The sequence below is a fragment of the Platalea leucorodia genome, assembly GCF_965183815.1.
Source record: "Platalea leucorodia genome assembly, chromosome: 7".
In the NCBI taxonomy this organism is placed as follows: Eukaryota; Metazoa; Chordata; class Aves; order Pelecaniformes; family Threskiornithidae; genus Platalea; species Platalea leucorodia.
In genome coordinates, this window is record NC_138829.1 from 39179379 (window position 1) to 39200243 (window position 20865).

Sequence of the window (20865 nt, forward strand, 5' to 3'; positions counted from 1 at the left end):
ATGACAGATTTACTTGTAGATGCATCATGACTTCAGCGCTTTGTTCCTTTCAGCTTTGCAGGGCTGGGAGCAGAAGCTTTCTGCCAGTTGGAAGGGATGATTCCCAGCTTTCTCATGGAAAGTGTCAGATGTTGGAACATGCTGCCTGTAAAAGATATGACTTTAATACATTAAAGAAGTCTATTTATGGTTATTTTAAAGTGGAGCTTACATTCCTGTGCTCTGTAAAGTTGGAACTAAGGCACCTGATATGGATAAATAATTTGTTCCACTGCAGTCTAAAAATGTTCTATTTTTAAAATAATCTGCTTTCTGAAATACATTAATAGTTCAGCCAAGTTTCAGACTACAATGTGTTCCCTAAAGAGTCTGCCAAGCAAGTCTATGCCTACTAACCAAGATGCCTACCTGACTCGTAGATACTATCTTCTCACAGGAACACAGGTACGACTTCAGTTTTCTTTACACCTTTTGCTCTTCAGCAGAACACCAAATATTTTTAAGCAAAACAGACAAGGACACGTTCCCCAATTTGTTTCTCTCAAGATCACATGCTGGAGGAAACCTCTAAATTTGAACTATTGTCATGAGTATAAAGGTTGTATTCCCCTCTATGGTCTCTCTATACCAATCTTTGACACTGAAACTGCCACCTGTCAAAACTCGAACACCCTCTTGTCCTTTTTTTTCCCTTCCCGGCTTCTATCTACCCCAGTCCCTCGTCTTCCCTCTCAAGACTTTTCTACACTTGCTGACCACCAAGCAAGTATTTTATTCAGGCTGCTGAACTGTCCTTTTAACCCCTCTGCACCAACTCATATGCCCTAAAACTACAAATTCAAGATTGGGTTTGCTCCAAGTTGAAGTCAGACATGACCAACTTAGAGTGGCACAATGAATTGTCCTTCATCAAAGCAATTAAGTGTACACAGTTGTAGCTCATTTTACACGTCAGGCAAAGACAAAACTTTAAACCCCAATGAAAAATGTCATTTTCACTTCCAACTCTACCCTGTGCCAAACAGGGCTGTGCTGCCCTGAAACCTGCTTAAAATTGTTAGGACTTCCTGATATGAGAGTCTTGAGGTTTGGTTTCATTTTGTTTTTTTTTTCCTAAAGGCAAAAAAAAATCCAATCTGATATTCATAGTCTGTCCCCTTTAAGAAAAAATAATTTTAAAAAAAGTGGTGACACAGCAGGAAAGGGGGGGGGGGGGGAGGGGCGGAAATCAGACCACCCTTCCGCCTTCTTCCCCACGTACTTTAAGGGCTTAAGCTTTTTTGACACAGAAGAAGCTATGGGAAAAATGTCACGTGCACAATAAATACAAATTTGGGCTTCAAAATCTATTATTTCTTCAGGCACTGAAATTAATATACCAAAAGAAACAACTAAGAGCTGAGTAACCAGGGACTCAACCTCTCCTTTAAGAAAACTGTTTTTATCTGCTGAAGATTCCTATCCTTGCCCTTCAAATAAATATTGAGAAAGCTGCCAAGTTCACATCTACCGTAAACAAATCTTTCCCCAGAGAAAGATCAGATTTAATATTCTTAGTATTTGAAAAGCTCACCTTTTCCTCACCTAAACACCTTTGTATATCTTAGGGGAACAAAGAGCCACTGCTTGCCACCTTGAAAAACATGTAAAAAAATGAGTGAGAGGTCTATTTCCGTCCTGTCACATTGCACTGGTAACACCACCCTACAATCTGCAGTCCTTAGGTACCTGTTGCTACATTTAGAAACCAGTACTACAGTTAACTTGGATGCAGCTGTGCTGGCAAAGATGTTTAAACTGCTACTATGCCAGCACAGAAAAGAAATATTGTCATAGGTGTTTCTACACTAAACCACTATCAGTTCAATCGTACAATTTAAAATAAGTTAAAAAAAAAAAAAGTACTTCTAGCCAGTATTAATAGTAACACAAATCTATGGGTAGACCAGGCTTTGGGTTCAGAAGTAAGCTGTATGTATTTATGGCTGCAATCACAACATATATAAACTTGCTTATAACCTCAAGGTGGTTGGGGTGGAGGAGGAGGCTGGTTCTTTGGTCGATATTCACCTTACTGTTGCCACTGCTGACTGAATCAACAGAAAATCATGGAAGGGAAATGATGCTGTACAATGAAGAATCAAGAATTAATAAAATTCACAAGATCCACATTAGCTCTGTATTTAAACAATTTGCAAGGTAAGCACGCTGCAGTCAGAAGCACGCAAGGTCTCTGATACTGCACTTGCCAGTCTCAAAGGTACTAGGCCAGGCAGTGGACATTTTGGGGAGTTTTTTTGGTAGCGTAACAAATGTACCAAACCAAGCAACGCTGACATTTAACACAGCTGAGCATGCCCCAGCTTTCCCAACAGAGTCATATCTAGTAAGACTCCTCTGCAAAGTGATTACTATTTGTTCCTTGTGTTCTTTTTGAACTGCTAGCATATTCAGACCTCATCAAGCCAAACATGCAAAGAACATGATTAGCAGTAACTTGCTCTAGAAAGGGTGTCAGCCGTGAAGCCTTAGACGCACAGAAGTCGTGCGGGCAATGCAAGAATCTCTGGAACCATATTTCAGAAGTGACAAATGACTTTACCTGCAGAAGATTCCAACACCTATGGCCATCTGGTTGTTGGTTCTTCTGTTGACCTGGTGGACAAGGAGGTGTCACACAAATCTGCCTGCAAGGACTACAGAAAGACTACTATTTGCCCTCCATTCAAACAGCCACTTCGGGCCATGACGGTAAAATCCTATCCTGTTCTCCTATTAGTCAGCGTCTGGTTACTTACATGTCATAACTGGTTTCTAGTTTACATTTTGCTTGCTTCCATGTGGGTACACCTTCAAATAAATTTCCCTGTGATCATGTTTGCAAGACTGTACAAAGTGAACAACAGCAACAGTAACATTACTAAACAAAACTGCAAAGTAAGCCAGAAAAAGGTTTTATTTTATTAGGAATGGTACATTTAAACACACGTAAGACTTTGGGATTAAGTTACATATTTTTCAAAAAACGGTTCCCTTCCTTAACGATAGAGAAGTTAAAAAAAATCTAATTTCAAATTATAAGAACAAACAGTATTTGCAGTGGAAATTTCTATTAATCAAAACAACTGTGCATTCAGGAGATTTAAAGAAATTATCCTCTTTACGCTTTAACATGATTAACTTTTCCTGTCACATCTGACTACACTTTTCCTGGGATTTTTTTGCTGCTGTCATTACTAAAATAACCTTCATTTCCATCAAGACTATTGCTAGTCATACACACATTATTCAGTATCATACTTTGGGTTTGAAAGCTATGTCACTTTTATAAACATCAAAAACATGGACATGCATGTTGACATTTCTGTGCAGTTTTATGGAGTCACTTGTCAAATAAGGCCTCTACATACAATACCACATACTAGTGAATTACTGGAAAATTATTATAATGGATCCCCAATAATCCTGACATCTGGATGGTATGTCTCATTTTAACAGGAAATTCCAGCTTTCATTACTGCTTAACATTGTATTGATTCACTATCCAAATGAGCAATATTCGACTGACCAATGTGTATTCCTGAAAGTCTGTTGCAAATTAAGCATGTTATCAAGGTCATTTAAAGCTGGAACTTAAACAGCCTGTTAAGCCAAGCAACAGGGAAAACTCTAAACTAAATTCAGCTGGTCCATTCATTCTCACACAGAAAAAGTAGCCACAGAACCTTAAAGGAATATAATCTATACTTCCTGTTCTTGGACTTAATACCAAGGACAAAAGCTAACATAGTATTTTGGAAGTCAAAGGCCTTGGAGGTGGAAGGGAAAGTGGGGGACAAGAGAGGGAGAAAGCAGCGTATTGTCTCATCCCATTACCTCAGCATTATGTGTACATAATATATCTATGATAGAAATGTTTACTAATAGCAGGGAAAAAAAAAATAAAAAAGACTTCCCACTCCAGACTTCACTGAAAGGAGAAAGCTGACAGCCCCTCCTCACAGAGATGGCCTATTTGATGACAGGCACTTTGGCAATGTAAGAGGAGGTTACCCTTTCATCATGTTAACTCTTCCCCTCCCAGTTCTCATATATAATTTGTCTCAAGTCTTCAAGAAACTTGAATCAAATTAAACGCATTAATACACCTCTAAGAGCAGGTTAACTACGGCTATGAGCAGAGCTCGACCTAGAACGAGATTTCCTTTTAGAAGAAGAAGGAGATGGGGAAGAAGCTAGCAAGCTGGAGCGGTGGCTTTTCTGGGAGTAACTCTTTTTAGGTGTACGACTGCGAGAACGAGACCGGGATCGAGATCGGGACCGGGATCGAGATCGGGACCTGGACCTGGACCTTGATCTTGACCTGGACCGGCTGTCCGATCTGGAAGATCCTGTAGACCTGGACCTGCTGCGAGATCTTGAGTAACTCCTTGATCGAGATCTGCTTCTAGAGAAACACAATTAAAAGCTGTAGTCTCACCTCCTACTAAATTTAAAATACTCGATTTAAATTCTCCACTACTTTGTATGCACAGCACATCCATCTGAACATCTGAATGTGCTATGCACAGCATTCAGTTATTTGAGAGTGCTGCTAGATTCCTGTTATGCTCCATTACAACATCATCTTCTCAGGCCAAGGCTAGCAGGAACTGCTAGCCTTGACATTCTCTGCTAGCTTGGCAAAACACGAACTGCCTAATAAAAGATGCCTTCCCCCCGCCCCCACCGGGAGGAGACAAACAAGTTTTAGCCATTTATCAAGAAAAGCACAGAAATGAAAATTTGTACCTATGGTATTTATTCTCTCTAGAAATGCCCATGTAAATTAGTTAGTGTTTCTTTCAAGATGCTAAAAAAGTCTCTAAAGGCATGGAAAACCAGCACACTTTAAGGCCTAAGAGTTTAACACCTTCTCTAGTTATGCATCGTTTTTCACGAAAAGAAATGGATTTATATTTAAGAGAGACAACAAGAGAGCTCCAACTAACATGTTTTTTTAATGACTAAATGGCAGAACTGCTTTGGGAATAATGCAAGCAAGCTAACTGTTTTTCTTTTATTCTTATCAAAAGGTTGGCTTTCACAACTATTTGAGAGACATTTCACAGGACTGTGAAGCAGCTTTCCATTACATTAAAATGCTTTTAATACCAAAATTCATGGTTTTTTTTTTTAAAAGTCCTTTCATTCAAATATCAAGTTTTCTCTTAAAATAAAAAATCTCCTTACTCTCATCCAAGTGTGTTCTATTTACTCTATTTTCAGCAAGTTAGTTCTTATCTAAATCTGTTTACACTGCTAGAAAGTGGTCTGTGCGGTGATATTTAGCTTGGGGCCAAAGAATTGGACAATAAAACTCTGGCATCGATACTACCCAAATCCATGCCCTCAGCAGAATTTTATCAGGTCAGGTGACATACCTATGCCTTCTGTGATCTTCAGTCAGTTTAATTCTGCGTCCATTCAGCTCAGTGCCATCCAATTTTTCCAGTGCACTCTTCATATCACTGTAAGACGCAAATTCCACAACCCTGTATACCATCAGAAAAAAAAAGAAAAAGTTTCAGAGAAACTGAAAAAGCAAGGACAACAAGCTTGGGCCTTTTTCAATCTGTTGATTCACAGCCTGATGTTTTATCTTCTGAAAGCTAATTTTTAAATTGGTTAACAGGAAAATATGACATTGACAGTCCTAGTCATCCATACTTTCCACATCTTCTTAAACATTACCAGAACTGTCACTGCAATGAGATGGGGAAAATCCAGGAAGCTACACAAACCTGCACCAGATGAGGAAATACGTTTCAGTCCTCCACTAAATTGCATTCTAAAGCTGTCCAAGAAACAAAATAAACTTGCAGACTATCCTGCCCTATTTATACTTTTAACAGTGAACAGAAAAATCTGCTTTGTTTTTTTTAATTTGTTTTCCCCTCAAAAAAAGTCTAAGTTGCATTTGCTTGCAGTGGCCCTAGAGCACTGTTTTGCCAGCACAGACACTCTATTCATACTTCACTCTCTCCTGCTTTGTTGTGCAGGACCTTTGTAGCCTGTAGAATCAAGAACGGAGAGCAGGCAGCTAGGTATTCCCTGTGCAGATTGGTTATGTTCATTTCCCATGACTTTGACTGTTGAACAAGTGCAAAGCAGCCATGGACAGGCGGTATTTTAGCCTCAGGAATCAGATCATAAATGATTATACCTAAATAACTCTAAGCTAAAGACAGCAGACTCACCTTTTCATGGTAAAGAGTGGAGACTGAGTTCAATACCACTCTGAACTCCTACTTACCGACTGTTTGTGGGGTTTTTTTACCATCTAAGCTACACGATAGATTTATGTTTCATTTCTTTTATATTACAAGGATAATCTTGCCTTTAACAGTTTTAGTTATGATACAAATTTAGACATGAAATGAACTTACCCTTCATTCCTGTTGTTTCTGTGTGCATCCACATAGGTGACCTCCCCTGCCTTTCTCATGACATCTTTTAAGTCCTGCAGCAGAAGTTAACATTTTAGCCTTAAACAGGACACAAATGAGTCAGCTAGCAGTAAGAAATACCCCCCTAAAACTTCCTCTGTTAAAACTGCTTAATGCTTTTATATTTATATATATAAATACATATAATTTAGAAAAAAGTTTCTGAAACAGCCTATGTAATAGCAGCTGCACGTAGAAAGGATCCCTCATTTTTACAACTACAGTGAATAAAATATTGCTGTTAAATAATCCTGCATCCCAAAACCAGCTGTTACGAAAACACAATGCAATACTTAAAATACCAACATATGCACTGAAATCAGAACTATAACAGATGAAAAGCAACGTAGTATTAAATGCAAATTTTCATGACTAACACCCCAGTTAAATGACAATCCAATATATGTAGACAAATTCATTCTATATGCTCACCTCCCACAACTTCACAGCAAAATTAAAAGCAAAAAGGTATAATTACTATATAATTAATAATTTTACAAAGGGGAAAAAAAAGTCTTATATTTCACTTGAATATGCGTCACACTACAGTGCCACGTCAATGGACACCCTTGTCTTTAACTTAATAGAGGCTAAACACGCAGACACTGTAAAATTACTTGCTCAGCAACAGGATAAAGTACAAACAAATAATGTAAAAGGTCACTAAAAAGCTGAACATTTGTATAAGTTAAAGCAGTACTTTTACCAAACAGTATCTGGTATTTTATAATCCCAGACTACTTACCGCAACATGCCACAAGTGGCAGATGAGATAAGAAGGTACCTTAAGCAAAGAGTTGCTTGTCCAATACCTAGCTGGCCAAGAGGAACTCTCTTACATGAGAAAGGCAGAGTGATGGCTGATAGCAATATGCTTCACGGAGGTACCAGAGGCCCTGAAAGCACTGGACATAGTCTCCAGTCTCCAGAAGTGGCTAAAGAACCCGAGGATGATCTGTGCTAGCCAATCGAGATCAAACCCAGGCAAACCAAGATCTAGATCGCCAAAAAACAGGAGTGTCATAGGAACCAAAAGGAAAATTCAGAACAGGCCAAACCCTAGAATTTCAGCCACTAGAAAACCCCCAAATCTTTGGTTCTTTTTCCTCCACACAAGAAAAATGAGGGTTAACCAAATCAAGGTTGTTAGAAGAGGTTCAAAATGCACTTGGTTAGAAATATGCTTAAGGAAGAAAAGAGTACAAAACAAAAAGCCAAGAAAAACTTTAGAACATTTGCGACAGAACATAAGAAGGCTTAGTTTTATCTAATCTTTTAATTAAAATTCAATACTTTTATTTTAAAAACTGGTATATGCAAACTAGTAGCTATTTTCCTTGTTTCACATGTGCTTAACACAAAGAAACCTTAATAACAAATGAAAAATGGGCCCTACAGCACCATTAAAAGTAATACTTCAACCTCAGTATGTTTATCCCAATTTAGAAATGAAGAACAAAATTTTGGCTCTGCTCAAATCAATGACAGCTTAACCAGACCAGGATTGGTAAGTCAAAAGGAAGTTAGAAAATGTTAATCTACATAAGTATTTCCTAATTCAATAACTTTAGGCTTTAAAGTTGAGGCCCCCACAGACTTGTCACACTATCCGCTGAATCCTATGGATCATCATCATGAAATATCATTTGTAATAGTAATGTCAACATAATTAAGATGCCAATCTAATTGCTGAACAGAGTAAGCGTGCATGTATTGTAAATGCTCAACAGAGTATTTGCTATTATTAGGGGAATGTTTTAAAGTTATCTGGTTTCACTTAACCAGTGGAAAAGTCAAATTTTATCTTAAGTTTACTGTTCTGGTTCACCTTAAACAGCACAAGAATACCCTGTTGTCCTTAGCAGCAAAGGAAAATAAGGTGTAGGACAACCATAAATAGGAAAAACACATATTAAAAATTACATCTTGATGTAACACAGTTCTACTTTTCCCAACTGCTTGAAAATTCACAGATACTGAAGAACTAATGAGGGTTGTTGGAAAGCTCTGAACATGCAGAAATATATGTTTGCTAAAATAAGGAGAATTCCGATAGTTTGTCTACTACTTAGAGATGAGATTTTCTATTAACAATATAGTCAACAATTTGAGGAAACTGATCTGAATACAAATTTTATTTGTGGTTTGGGTTTTTGTTTTTCCAAATATCCCAACACAATAACTTTTAAAGGAGACAAAAGTTCTCAAAGCATGGGGATCTGCACACACCAAAGATGAAATAATGCGCCTAAGTTTTAAAACAAGGCTCCATATCGATTGTGCTTGCTAGAAGCTCAGGGATTAGAAAGGAAGAATAATGCCACTACTGTTAATGTATTAGCTACTTTGATCTGTTGTGTAAGTAGCATAGTTAAAAGAAGTTAAAACACAATAGCCAGTATCAAAGCAGTACAGCTTCAAAACTAAATGAGGCTTGCATCTGGATGTTAGCTTCAAATGATTTCTATTTAGGCAGGTATCAAGAAGTAAAGTCTCTTATGCTAACTTATCGTATATTTAAGAGAGTCATTAAAAAATTTAATTAGAATCCTAAAGATTTATCAGCACGAAATCTGAATTGGGTGGGCTTCAGCCTAAAATGGTAAGTACATATAAAGCCATTATAAATATTCACAAATAAAAGAAAGTTACAGAAATGTTAAATTTTTTTTTCAAGTTACGAATTTAACACTAAACAGGATTACAGGGTTCACCCTCCTTAATGCTCCATTCTAGCTTACTTCTCTGGTCCCTACTGTTGTTTCCAAGCGCTGTGTTTTATAACAATCTCTTCATAGACATAACTGCATAGCATACCCGGAAGATATTTTGATGAAATCCACTTGCTCATCACATCAACTCAGAAGTTGTTTTTTTTTTTAGTTACTCAATAATTAACACAACTGTACAATTATGAACCTTTTGAACCTGTCATGCAGAAAATAAACAAACCTAGTTCAACCGTTTATCTGCATGGACTGTACCCAAGCTCTTATGAAACACATCAGCGGAGCTCCAGGCAAGCCAAACAGCCTCCTCATGCGGATTTAGCTGCAAGACCAAGGCTCTGAACATTCAACATGTTCTACTGCATCTTTCAGTACGCTAATTAAAGTCTCTTTATTCAAATACAACAGTTAATGAACAAGACTAAACTCCACTACTCGCTCACCTTTTATAAATAGCATCTGTTGCTATGCCCTTAAAAAGTAAACTTTCTATAGACTCTATGCTACGCAGAACGCAACCAAAGGAGTTGACTATATGGTTATTCTGTTAAAAGTCAGCTAAAAATTAGCAAAACATTAGCAAGGAGTAAAAAAAAAATAAGAAAGGTGGTAGGAAAGCTTCAAAAGACAATTACTGAAAGTTTGGAGTTTTTAAAAAATATCTACAGTAAGCATATTTTACACAGTAGCTTTCTTAAGATTCCCTTTATTAATGACCAGACTTCTCAGTCATGCATCGTGTCACAAAAATATTTTGCAAAACATCAGAAAAGACCATAAATTTCACTCAAAACAAAGGCATGTGCTTCCAGGTGTAACAATACAAAAGGATGACATAGTTTGAATGGATGCTATGCTTCAATAATTCAGAAACAATCTAGAGTCTTCAAAAGTTTTATCAGTTGGTAAACACAAGTAAGCAAGAATCAGTTCCCAACTACAAAATCTAGTTATAGAACTATTTGCACAGCTGTGAAACAAAAGACTTAAGTGTTTGAATGCTAATTTTTAGCAATCACTGAAGCTTTTTTGCTTATTTTTTATTGAGGTTAAATATTTATGATGGCTTTATTAAGAAATTAGGCTGAGAGCAGTCTACTTACAGGGCAGGAAAATAAGGTGTAAAAAAAAGATGTTAACTCACCTGCCAGCTGATACGGGATGAAAGGTTTTCAACTATGATCCTGTGTTCAGTACGAACAGGGGGTCCATACCGGCTAGAAGAGTTCAGAGGAAAGAAAAAGGAAAAAATCCCCAGTGTAAGGAATTTAGAACTTAAGAAATCTGATGTTATCTATAGTTTGCTGAGTGATTTAAGTATTTTCCTTGTTGCTGGACTGCAGATTTGATTCTCCCTAGTCAAGAAGAGTCAAAAAGAGCGGCTACAAGGGGATTAAAAAGGATTTTGATGAAGAACTTTGTATCAAGGCAGTCAATACAGCTGCCATTTTTTCTAGATACACTGAAATAAGTGCCTAGTAGAATGAAAATAATGTAAAGAGAATTAGTTTAATTTTGGTATTTGACAGGCTTGGCTCACACATACAGTTTTGGAGAATATTCATGTAAAGGGCAATTTTAATTTTTTTTTTTTTTAGTTGGTAGGATAAATTCTGCTTAATGTCAGGGAGATAGAAGGCATAATTTAAAGGCATCTTAGTTCATGCTTGTAAATTCCAAATCACTTGTTAGTATTTATAAATGCCACCATGACCTATATGAGGTATTTCTGTGGAAATATTCTTATTTTAGTAAAATGAGAGCTAGATAACTGACTGCCCTGCAATAACTGTGGCAGTTTACAGTTCCTGAATAAAAGCTGATGTTTTTCACTTAACCAAAAATTAAAGACCCTCTCAAACATGAAAATGTGGCTTGAAAATGTTCATACAGAAGAGTAAGACATCTGGAAAGAATACAGCCCTTGCAGGTCATTTCTGTTCCCAGTCCTAGTCATTCTGAATCCAAAGGGATCTGAGAACTATGGAAAAAGGTATGCCAGCCTTTTGATAAGTAATGCAAGGTTCTAGCAACGGCACTACTTTGTACTACTGCAAAAAAAGATTGAAGAATCAAGAACACTGACCTTAGAGAAAATTATTCTCATCTTCTCCTCCCACAGAAACATAATCCTAAATTGTGCGTATTGATTTGTACACTGAAGCATAGGCAATTTCATTTCAGTGCATACCTCAAAGTGTCCCAATTTTTTTCAGAACATCCAGATCTTCCGGGCATTTAAACAGAGGTCCCAGAGTCCCAAAACTGGCAGGCTGAGTCTCATTTTTCCATTATTGCAAACCGCAGTCTCTTCCTGTCTGGCATCGGCAGTCTGACGTCATGAACATGACTACAACGTCAGATGCCCACGACCTTCAATCACACTTCCTACTTTAAAAGTCCACTTTTAGCCTGGACCTCGGACCAATTATACCGCATCAAGGTTACTGCCACTAAAGAAAAAATAATCTAATTAGCATACTTGCATATGCAAATTAGATGTTCCAGACACTGGTTTGTAACTGGCAGCAATTCTGACTTCGAAACAAATGCAGAGGTTTATGTCAGTTAAGTCTTTGTCTTTCTTCCAAACTGTACTCCACATAGGCCACAGCTATAAATGTTTCTACAGAGTAAATTATTCCATACATATTTACTTCACACAGGTAGATATAACGTACAAAGATGTAACGTGTAGTTGTTTGGTGGAATATGCAAATATGCAGAACTTTCACAAACTCTACTGCAAGCTGGCGCAAGGTTCACCACTGGCCCAAATCATTGAAAGTGAACAACTCCACAAATACTGTATGTCCACTACAGACATTCTAGGTATGAGCTACAACCTGTTTTTCAGATTACATTGTCAGACAGAGGCTGTCCTTCAGCAAGGCACCTGCTCGGTCAGCAACCTTAGCCAATTGTTATTTAAACACTTTGGCACATGCTAGTATCTTGTGCCCTAGCACTGTTTCTCAAATACAGTTCCTTTTGTATGCTGTGCTGAAGTAAGCATTTTGATAACCATACAACTGGAAATGTGAAAGTTTGGTTAGACAGTAAATACCTCGAACTATTGCTCTACAGTAATTCTACTTAGCCTGTAAGCTCAGTTTAATGACAAAAGCCTCAATAGAGAAGCTCTGGCATTTTTCTTGATTTAGTGTTAAAACCAGCCAATCCAACTGCAGCATTACTCCTTCACATCATTTACACAACAGTGGGAAGCAAGACCAATGTAGTGCCTACAACATGGAGAGGGAGCATTTCAAAATAGGTATGTGAACCTCTGCGAGCCAGTTAAACTGCTTTAAAATCCACATTCTCCTCAGCCAGAGGAGGTAAATAATACTAATGGACCTCCAAGGTTTAAGAACATAAAACTTATTTTGTGAAGCTATACAAGGAAACAGAGCTGGATCCCTAACTCCAACCACAAGAAGAAAACAATATTTCAGTACAGTTCTTTAGTTACTCTGTTTGTAGGAAACAGAGTCCAGACCACCTACCTAGATCCACTCTGCGACTGGTAATAACTGAACCGTTGTGGGAATCTGCCCCTTCCTCTTCGGGCTCGAGCATGCTCAATTGTAACCCTTAGGATAGGAACAAAACAAAACAAGCAAACAAAAAATAAAACACAAACTTTAAGTATTTGACACTGACTTAAATCTTTCACAAGTGGAAGCACATGTGCATAAACAAGAATCATCCTGCCCTTGCAAGCAATGATTTATAACAGACACTGGCATTTCTTAAAGAGCCAGAACAGTGGTATTCTCTTGCTTCATTCATCTCCCTCAGACTTTCATGAAAATTGTCATGGGTCTGTAATTCAGATTGAAACAATTAAATTTGTTCAACCAGAGCCCAAGAGTAATCACAGAGGGAAAAAGCCTACCAAAATAAGTAACAACCTAATGACTTAAACCCAACTTCCACCATCAAAATAACAACTGTAACATACAACGACTATAGTCCACATTGCCGCAAACTGAAGGGCAACATTCCAAATGATGAGAGGCTATCATCAGCTGATTTTCTGAAGTCAACAGACAGATAAATAACAAATAGATAGGTTCAATTAACTTTTACTAATATTTCTAGTGACAAGACTTTCAGTTAGCTTTGAAAAAGAAATGAGTGCCAGTGGAGAAAAGAGTCAGCCCTGCTCCAAACCACCCCTCCTCCAATGCCAAACTATCTTTGCCTTATATAAGACTGTCACCAGGATCCCAATGAATCTCTTTAGATGAAGTTATGGAAGGCGTATCCCACCACAGAGCCACAAGAAACGTGTGTCAGAGCACAAGCTAATGCATTGTATTTGGATGCAAAGCGCTGTTGCTGTTCTCAAGGGAAATTATGGTATCAAGCTTACCTTTCATCACACAACTCTTTACCATTTAGTTCATAAATTGCATCATCAGCATCCCTGTGGTCTTCGAATTCCTAGAAAGAAAACAGGAATAAAAAAGTATTTTCCCTCATGGTATATTCAAATGCTAGAAAACATGTTTTCTTTATAAATTTTACATTTCTGCAGCAAGTATCAGCCAGAACTTTGAACAAGGAAGTGGATTCCCAGTACATTTATGACTAAAAAGCCAAGATGTTCTCATTCATGACCATTTCTTCTCCCTCCACCCCACAAACTCCTTTTGCCTCCCTCAGTTGTTTCAGTATAACTATTTGCAGGACCTATATAAAATAAATTAATTAAATGACCTGGTTTATTACAGAAATATCCAAAATACTTTTTGGGAGAGCGGTGGGGGGATTACTTAAAGGCACACAGTTTGAAACACAGCCCTACATACAGGGGAAATCCTATGTAAGAGCATGAGCTGATCAACTGCAAACAAAAGCAGGAGAGCTTTGCACTCCCAAAACCCTCTTAAGAGTTCTGGGGCTGATTCAATTCTTACTGAATTGGCAAAGAAAGAGTGAACCAGAAAAAAAGCCCTTCTGATTTTTTTCTGAGCAAATTCAGCTCACTAGTCTAGCAAGAAGGTGCCTGTGCAAGAAGAGTAAGAAACGTAAGCCCCTCTTCAGCACTGGCCACCTGTGGGTCTGGATCAGCTATAATATGCCATTCCATACACTGTTGCAACGGAATCTGTCGCTTAGCTTTTGGCAGGAATGCTGCTTTAGTCAGCTCGAGTAGCCTCTGCCCACTATCCAGCCCACTGGTTCTTGGCAAAGCTGTTTGTACAGCTCTGCAGGAAACTAGGTCAAGAAACCTATCCAGATGAAAAACAGCACACTTTGTGCAGGAGGTGGGGTGAAAAAGACAGTGTTATTTTCCAACTAGATCAGCTTCCTAGGTAGGTTCATTATGTGGCTGAACAACTGTGGTAACACCATGTGAGGCAAGGGGAGAAAGGAAAGAAAGAAAGCAGTGAGAACAAGCAGCTGGGTAGGGACTGCTTGAACCAACAGTGTGGATGGAGAAAAAAAAATTGTGGAACTGCAGCTTGAGAGCAACGAACAACAGAGAAGAAGCTTCTCAAGTTGAAGAAAGCATTTGCGTAACTATAAACAGCTTTTCAGAAGCAATACTGGCTTAAGCAATCTTCCCCCCTCTGCACTGAAATCTGTTTCACTACGAAGTGAAACACCATGAATCCTTGCATGATGATGCAAAGATTATCTTGAGAAAATTTATTTAGGCCCAGCATTTAAGAGTATCAACAGTTAGCACCTGCAACCCCCATGATTTCAGCTAGTTTCTAATAAACTGAATGTCTGCAAGTCTATCTAGCTTTACATACTAGCTTTATGGTGTGAAGTTTGAAAACATTCTGCATTGAAATCTATAGAATTTAAGTAAATTTAATCCGTTTCAAAGATGAAGCAATGATTTTGATCAAGCACAATGAAGCATGCTTTTAACACTACAACAATTTCAATCAGAATCACTTGGGTTTGTAAGAGGTTATATAAATACAGATTTTAACTAACCAAAACTAAAGGTGAACTGACAGCCCATCACAAGTGAGGTACCGCAAAGGATAATACCATTCAATGTATTTATAAATGATCTGGATGACAGGACGGAGTGCACCCTCACCAATTTTGTGGCTGATACCAAAGTGGGAGGAGAAATAGATATACCAGAAGGAAAAACCACCACACAGATAAGACCTTGATGGGCTGAAAGATTAGGCCAACAAGAATCGCAAGTTTTAACAAAAGATAAATGTGAAGTCCTGCACCTGGGATAGAATAATCCCAAGCAGCAGAACAGGCTGGGGTCTCAGCGGCTGGAGTGTAGCTCTGCTGAAAAGGACATGGAAATCCTTGTGGAGAGTCAGCTAAGCGTGAGTCAGCAGTGTTGCCTTGCTGCAATGAAAGCAAACCGCGTCCCGGGCTGCATCAGTAAGAGTACAGCCAGCAGACCAAGGGATGTGATTATTCCACCCTACTTGGCATTTGTTAGGCCACACCTGGAACAGTGTCTCCAGTTTTGGCCCCTCCAGCTCAAGACAGACATTGAACAATTGGAGTGGAACCAGCAGAGGGCCACCAAAACTGATCAGAAGGTTGGAGAACAAAGAAAGGTTGAGAGCACCGTGTTTGTTCAGCCTGAAGAAAAGGCGGCTCGAAGGGTCAGAGTCTTCCAATACCTAAAACACAGTTACAGAGACGATAGAAGTGCTTTCCTCATGTGGGTGCAGTTATGGGATGACACGTAAAGGGAAGGGAAAGTTTTGTTCAGATGTAAGGAAAAAATTGTTCATTGTGAGAACAATTAAATTTTTTAGACAGAGTTATGGGACGATTATTCAAGCTTATTAGTGAGCTTTGAAAAGAAAATGCTTCTGCCTAAGAACTGGAGAAGAGAGGAAGGATGGTTGGCTGACTCATGTACAGGAGTTGAACAGAAGTTGTTCCTGAATGAGTCAACAGCCCTGCCCAAGAAGAGAAGAGGAACACTCAGGGAACGGCGATTGAGAAATAGCAGCAATAAACAAACTCAGATTCATGTCTAGATCGGCCATTCACCTCCAGACTTTAAGAGGCAGGCATTTACCTACTGTCAGTCAACAAGAAGTAGCTCATACTGCAGGGCAATCGGGAACTGGCACACGTAGGAGTCAAGAAGTAATACTCATATGAAACTGAAGTAGGCAAAGCCTATCCTTTTGTTCTTTTCCCATAGCTTCACCCAAGGGACTGATCTTGGCAGCACAAATGGCATTAAGCCTGCCGTAGTGCGAGGGCAGCATCAACCTTTCAAGTTTGAACTCAGTGCTGCAGAACAGCTAATTCTCAGTTCTCAGGAGATAATAGTTAAGAAACAGGCTGATCCTGAGTCAACCTGGGAACCGGTAAAACTGTAAAAAAAGCTGGACAACAGTTTAAGAGCACAGAGCTCTAGAAAGCAGTGGCAGCAAACTAAGATCCAATGAAATCTGTATTTCATTTAATAGTCTGACAGACACATACTCCCTGTGAACATATATTGATAGTGAATATGCCTAACTTAAGCTGCACAAGAGTTAAAAGCTGTGCTGCTTAAATCCAACAGCAAGCACCTATTACACCGGCTGTCTTAGCCAACAACTTTGCTTTTATGTCAGGCCATGATTTAGAGATATGCCCAAGCAGATTAGAAGGAGTGAGAGAGGAACATGAGTGACCGTATAAACTTTTCTCCAGGTCAAGACTTTGTCAAGTTTTGTAATGCCGTAACAGGATATTTATACTGTCTTCAGAAATAAGAGCTAAAATGTAAAATTTTGAGCAACATCTGGCCAAAATCAGGTAAAACTGCAATCCCAACACCCAGGCTGAAATGTATATTAATATTTCCCATTTCCCATTGGAACTATTATTCTCTTAAGCATCTTCCCTTCCTTGACATCAGCCTAGCAAGGCTAGTACCTGCAAGCAAGAGAAAGGAAAATAAGGTATTACTTACCACAAATCCAAATCCATTTTTAAGATGGATTTCTCGTATGCGTCCATATCCTTTGAAGAATTTCTCTACATCTCGTTCCCGAGCACGTGAGCTTAAGTGTCCAACAAAGACGCGGCAGCCACTCATCTTAAGGTTGATGCTAAGAAAGAAAACAGCACTGTTAATCACCCTAATTTAAGTTTGTTAATCTGATAAAGATCACTTTTACATCTCAGAAATTTTGGTTAAATGGGATTTGATTTTATTGTCCTCCAGGTATATATGTTAAAACTCCAATTCTTCTCTATAGCCAGAGAAGCGAGAAATTCCTGTCTTACTGACTTCTAGCAGAACCTACACAGAACTCTCAGCTTTGTCCTTTTTAGTCATACAACTGAAAGACTTCTTGTATCTGAAATAATGTTTTTGGTTTTTGCTGGACTAAGGCGGCTTTTGTACCAGAGCATGAAAAAAAACACTCTATAAGCTCCAAGATGAATTTGCTGGGTTAACAGCAGTTAAAAAAAAAAAAAAAAAGAAAAAAGAACAAAACTGTTAGCTAATCACTGGAATAATGACATAAAACATTCTCAAACTTTTGCTTTCACCTGAAGGGATTGCTGCAATCCTGCAAAAGTTATATTACCATCCAGAAGATAAACAGTAGTAATCAAATAGTTTTGATTGGCACTAACCATAAAATATCTTATTTTAACAGTCTATCAAATTATGAAGAAGAAATATTTTGTTATTATGAGATTTCAACAACGGCAAAAACAAAGGCTATTTCAGATATTCAGATTTTCAAAACTATCATCCAGGATACATAATTTGAGATATTTTATGGAAGCGCCGTTATTTACCTTGAGTATGTCACTTTTTCAGTTTATGCGATTTAGAAATTTTTAAGTTCTTGTGACTGGAAAATATTAATTATTTGGCTCAGCTTGCTGTCATACAAAAACCAAAGAATCCAATCCCTAAAGAGTGGAAACACAATGTGATCTTATATTACAATACTGGGCTGTAAAGCAAACAGAGTAAACAGACAACATATCATGTTAGCTGTGAAAGCAGTTCAAAACAATTTGGATGCAGTATTTTGAATTAACGTGATTTACCTTCTGTGTTAACACCCATAAGGTTTCTATTGATTGGCTTCTTTACTCGGGCTCACTGTGCCATCAGAGAAGTGCTAGAACTTTGGAAGAAAGGGTATAGGGCTTTCTATGGGGCAAGGAGTAGAAGTCTGACAGCACTTAGATTAGCTTAAACTGTGCCCCAATCACGATCTGAGGCGATAGCTATTTAATCGCTTTCACGTGAAACGTTTTGTGCTTCTCCTACAAAGGCCTACGTTGCCCCTTGTAACCGTTCCTTCCGTTGTGCCCACGCCTGCATTTTTATGCCCACATGGAAATCCAGCTCAGAGGACTGATTCAGCTCCCTCACAGAGTAGTTAGTCCTCTGACAGATTGTTTTCCCGATGCACCCTTACCACACGAACACTGGCAAGGCCAGCAGTGGGTATTAAGGGAAAGACAGGCCTTTGCAGAGGAAGGACAGACTTACGTAACTATGTGCTTTAAAACACGGTAAGAACAGTCACTCTGGCAACAGCACTCATTTTGGGAGCAACATAGATTTGACAGATTAAAATGACTGCATAACTGCTGTTCAATACTTACAGTTTTTAGTTCTAGAAAAACAAGGTGAAGACAAGAATCACAGAAGGAAACGAACATGGGGCGGACGCAATTGACTGCCTGAGAAAGTACCACAGCCTAAGACATGCAAACTATCGGTCCATGCATTATTTACCCAAAGGCGAGGGAGCACAATGGATTCGAGATCTGTATCGACACCTGCAAGTCGCAGAGGTTCACACGTTGTTCCTAGCACAACGCAACTGCGTTTGCTCACTAGTGGCTCACAAGATCAAACATGTTGGCCTAAAAGCACTCGGGAGGCATGGGACCGCAGCAAAAGACCGTCTGCTTGTGCGCCTTTTTGAGAAGTCGAGGCGGGACGGGGCTGCGCTAGCCTCGCCGCCTCCCCAAGGCAGGAGGACCCTCTCCTTGGGTTCACCGCCACCGAGGCGTCGGCCCCTCAGTGGCGATCGCCCCTCCGGCTCTTCGAGGCGGACGCGAAAGCTTTACACTCACCTGCAAGCCCCGACGGCTCCCAGCCATCCCTCCGAGCCAACCGGCCGGGATCAGCCCTCCCCTCCGCAAGGCCGCGGGGCAGCGATGAAGCGCGGCCTCCTCCGCGGCCTGCCGCCGTCGCGCCTCCATTACCCGACCGCCAGCGGTCCCCCGCCGAGCGCCCGGGCCAGCGGCGCTGCGCGGCGCCAGCGAGGCCTCCAGAGCGGCTTCCTCCCCCTCAGCCCGGCGCCGCCACAAGAAAGGCCGGGCCCGTCGCCGCCCCGCAGCAGGGCCCGGCTGCAAGAAGCCGGCTCGCAACTCGACGCCCGACCCTCCCGCGGCCCTCCCGCCACCGAGCGAGCCACGGAGGGGCGGCCGCTCACCGTCGCCGAGCGCTGAGTCCCGCGGGCCGTCAGGAAACCGCTCTTCCCGGCCGCGGCGGCAATGGCTGCCTTGTTCCTACCAGAGACCGACACCGCCGCGCGCCCCCAACGGATCCTGCGCAACCGCCAACGCCCGACTCCAACTCCCAGGGCGCCGCGCGGCCGCACCGTTGCACGCTGGGAGATGTAGGCGCTCGCGCTGCGGGCCTGCAGCCGCTCGGCTGCGTCAGGCGGCTCGTTTGAACCGGCGTTGTGCGGGGATTTTGTGGGGATGAGCGTTCCCCAGGGCAGCGCCGTTCCCGAGGGGGGCCGGGCGGAGAGGGGTGCAGCCCTGTCAGCGTGAGCTGCGAGGCCGGGGCTCTTGGGTCGGGGAGAGGCCGAGGGGGCTGCTGCCACGAGCAGGCCTAGGCTGCGGGGTAGGAACGCGCTGGGAGCCAGCGCCTGCTGCGGAGCACCCTGAAATAAACCACGCTCCTTTCCCGATGAAGCGATGCTGGGCCTGTGCACCCCTGCCAGCCTGCTGCCATCCCCCGGCCATTCTACTTCATGCTGAACTGCCTGTGACTGTTGACCAAGACATGGCAAAAAAGATGGGTATCTGTACAGGTTAACAAGTGGAGGAGCAAAGGCACACGTCCAAAGAGTTCATCCGAATTGTTACACATTAGCTCAGCAACTACAGTTCTGCCAACAAAAGTTCACTGCGGCCAGCCAGTCACAACCAGCTCCTTCTCCTCTTCAGCACGCAGAATTACGCTGCTTTGGATCAAACCACACTGTTAGTTACTGTTACTGTTACTGTCGCTGACACCAGGGGGAAACCTTGGGTGGGGAAAAGTGGCTAGTGAAGATAAGGCTTGTATGGAGGTGTTAGGCAGAAGCAGTTTTTCCATGCATGTACATGCAGCACGCTACTTCTCTGGTTTATGAATGTCTGAGATGTACTTATTTTATGGAATTCTTACAGTGTAATTCATGACAGTTCACAGTATGATGATCAAGACAAAAATTGTTATCGGTTTCTTCAGTATAGCATAGCTCATTAAATCTTCACTGTCCAGACACTTACAATACAGCTACAGTTTGTTTTACCCATTTTTTCCCATCGTCTGGTAGCATCATGTCTGGATTTCCTGATTTAACTTGGAGTAAATACCTAAGTCACATTTATGACATCGTATGGTAGATTCAGGCATCATTCAAATTTCTTGCCCT

The 20865-nt window shown here is 40.5% G+C and overlaps 1 protein-coding gene across 3 annotated transcripts; it reads right to left on the minus strand.

Annotated features, from left to right (window-relative positions):
* Window positions 1–2938: 2938 nt before the first annotated feature.
* LOC309593404 (serine/arginine-rich splicing factor 5-like) lies at window positions 2939–19795 on the minus strand. Of its 3 annotated transcripts, none has more exons than XM_082317884.1 (8): window positions 19651–19795; window positions 17145–17283; window positions 13599–13669; window positions 12727–12813; window positions 10362–10434; window positions 6429–6502; window positions 5424–5534; window positions 2939–4447 (listed from the first exon to the last, which is right to left on the minus strand). In XM_082317884.1, the coding sequence occupies exons 2-8, from the start codon at window positions 17268–17270 to the stop codon at window positions 4162–4164; spliced, it is 828 nt and encodes a 275-aa protein (XP_082174010.1). In that variant the 5' UTR covers window positions 17271–17283; window positions 19651–19795; the 3' UTR covers window positions 2939–4161. The 3 variants fall into 3 exon arrangements, with proteins under 3 accessions (XP_082174010.1, XP_082174011.1, XP_082174012.1); XM_082317885.1 differs by lacking the exon at window positions 19651–19795 and adding an exon at window positions 19289–19621; XM_082317886.1 differs by lacking the exon at window positions 19651–19795 and adding an exon at window positions 17987–19280.
* Window positions 19796–20865: the final 1070 nt, after the last annotated feature.

Bases quoted from the DNA above. Each gene is read 5' to 3' on its own strand.
- LOC309593404 (XM_082317884.1), bottom strand. From the start codon at position 17,270: ATGAGTGGCTGCCGCGTCTTTGTTGGACACTTAAGCTCACGTGCTCGG. The intron at 13,670-17,144 runs GTAAGTAATACC...TTTTCTTTCTAG, and splicing joins AAAATGGATTTGGATTTGTG to GAATTCGAAGACCACAGGGA. The intron at 4,448-5,423 runs GTATGTCACCTG...GTGTTTCTCTAG, and splicing joins GAAGATCACAGAAGGCATAG to AAGCAGATCTCGATCAAGGA.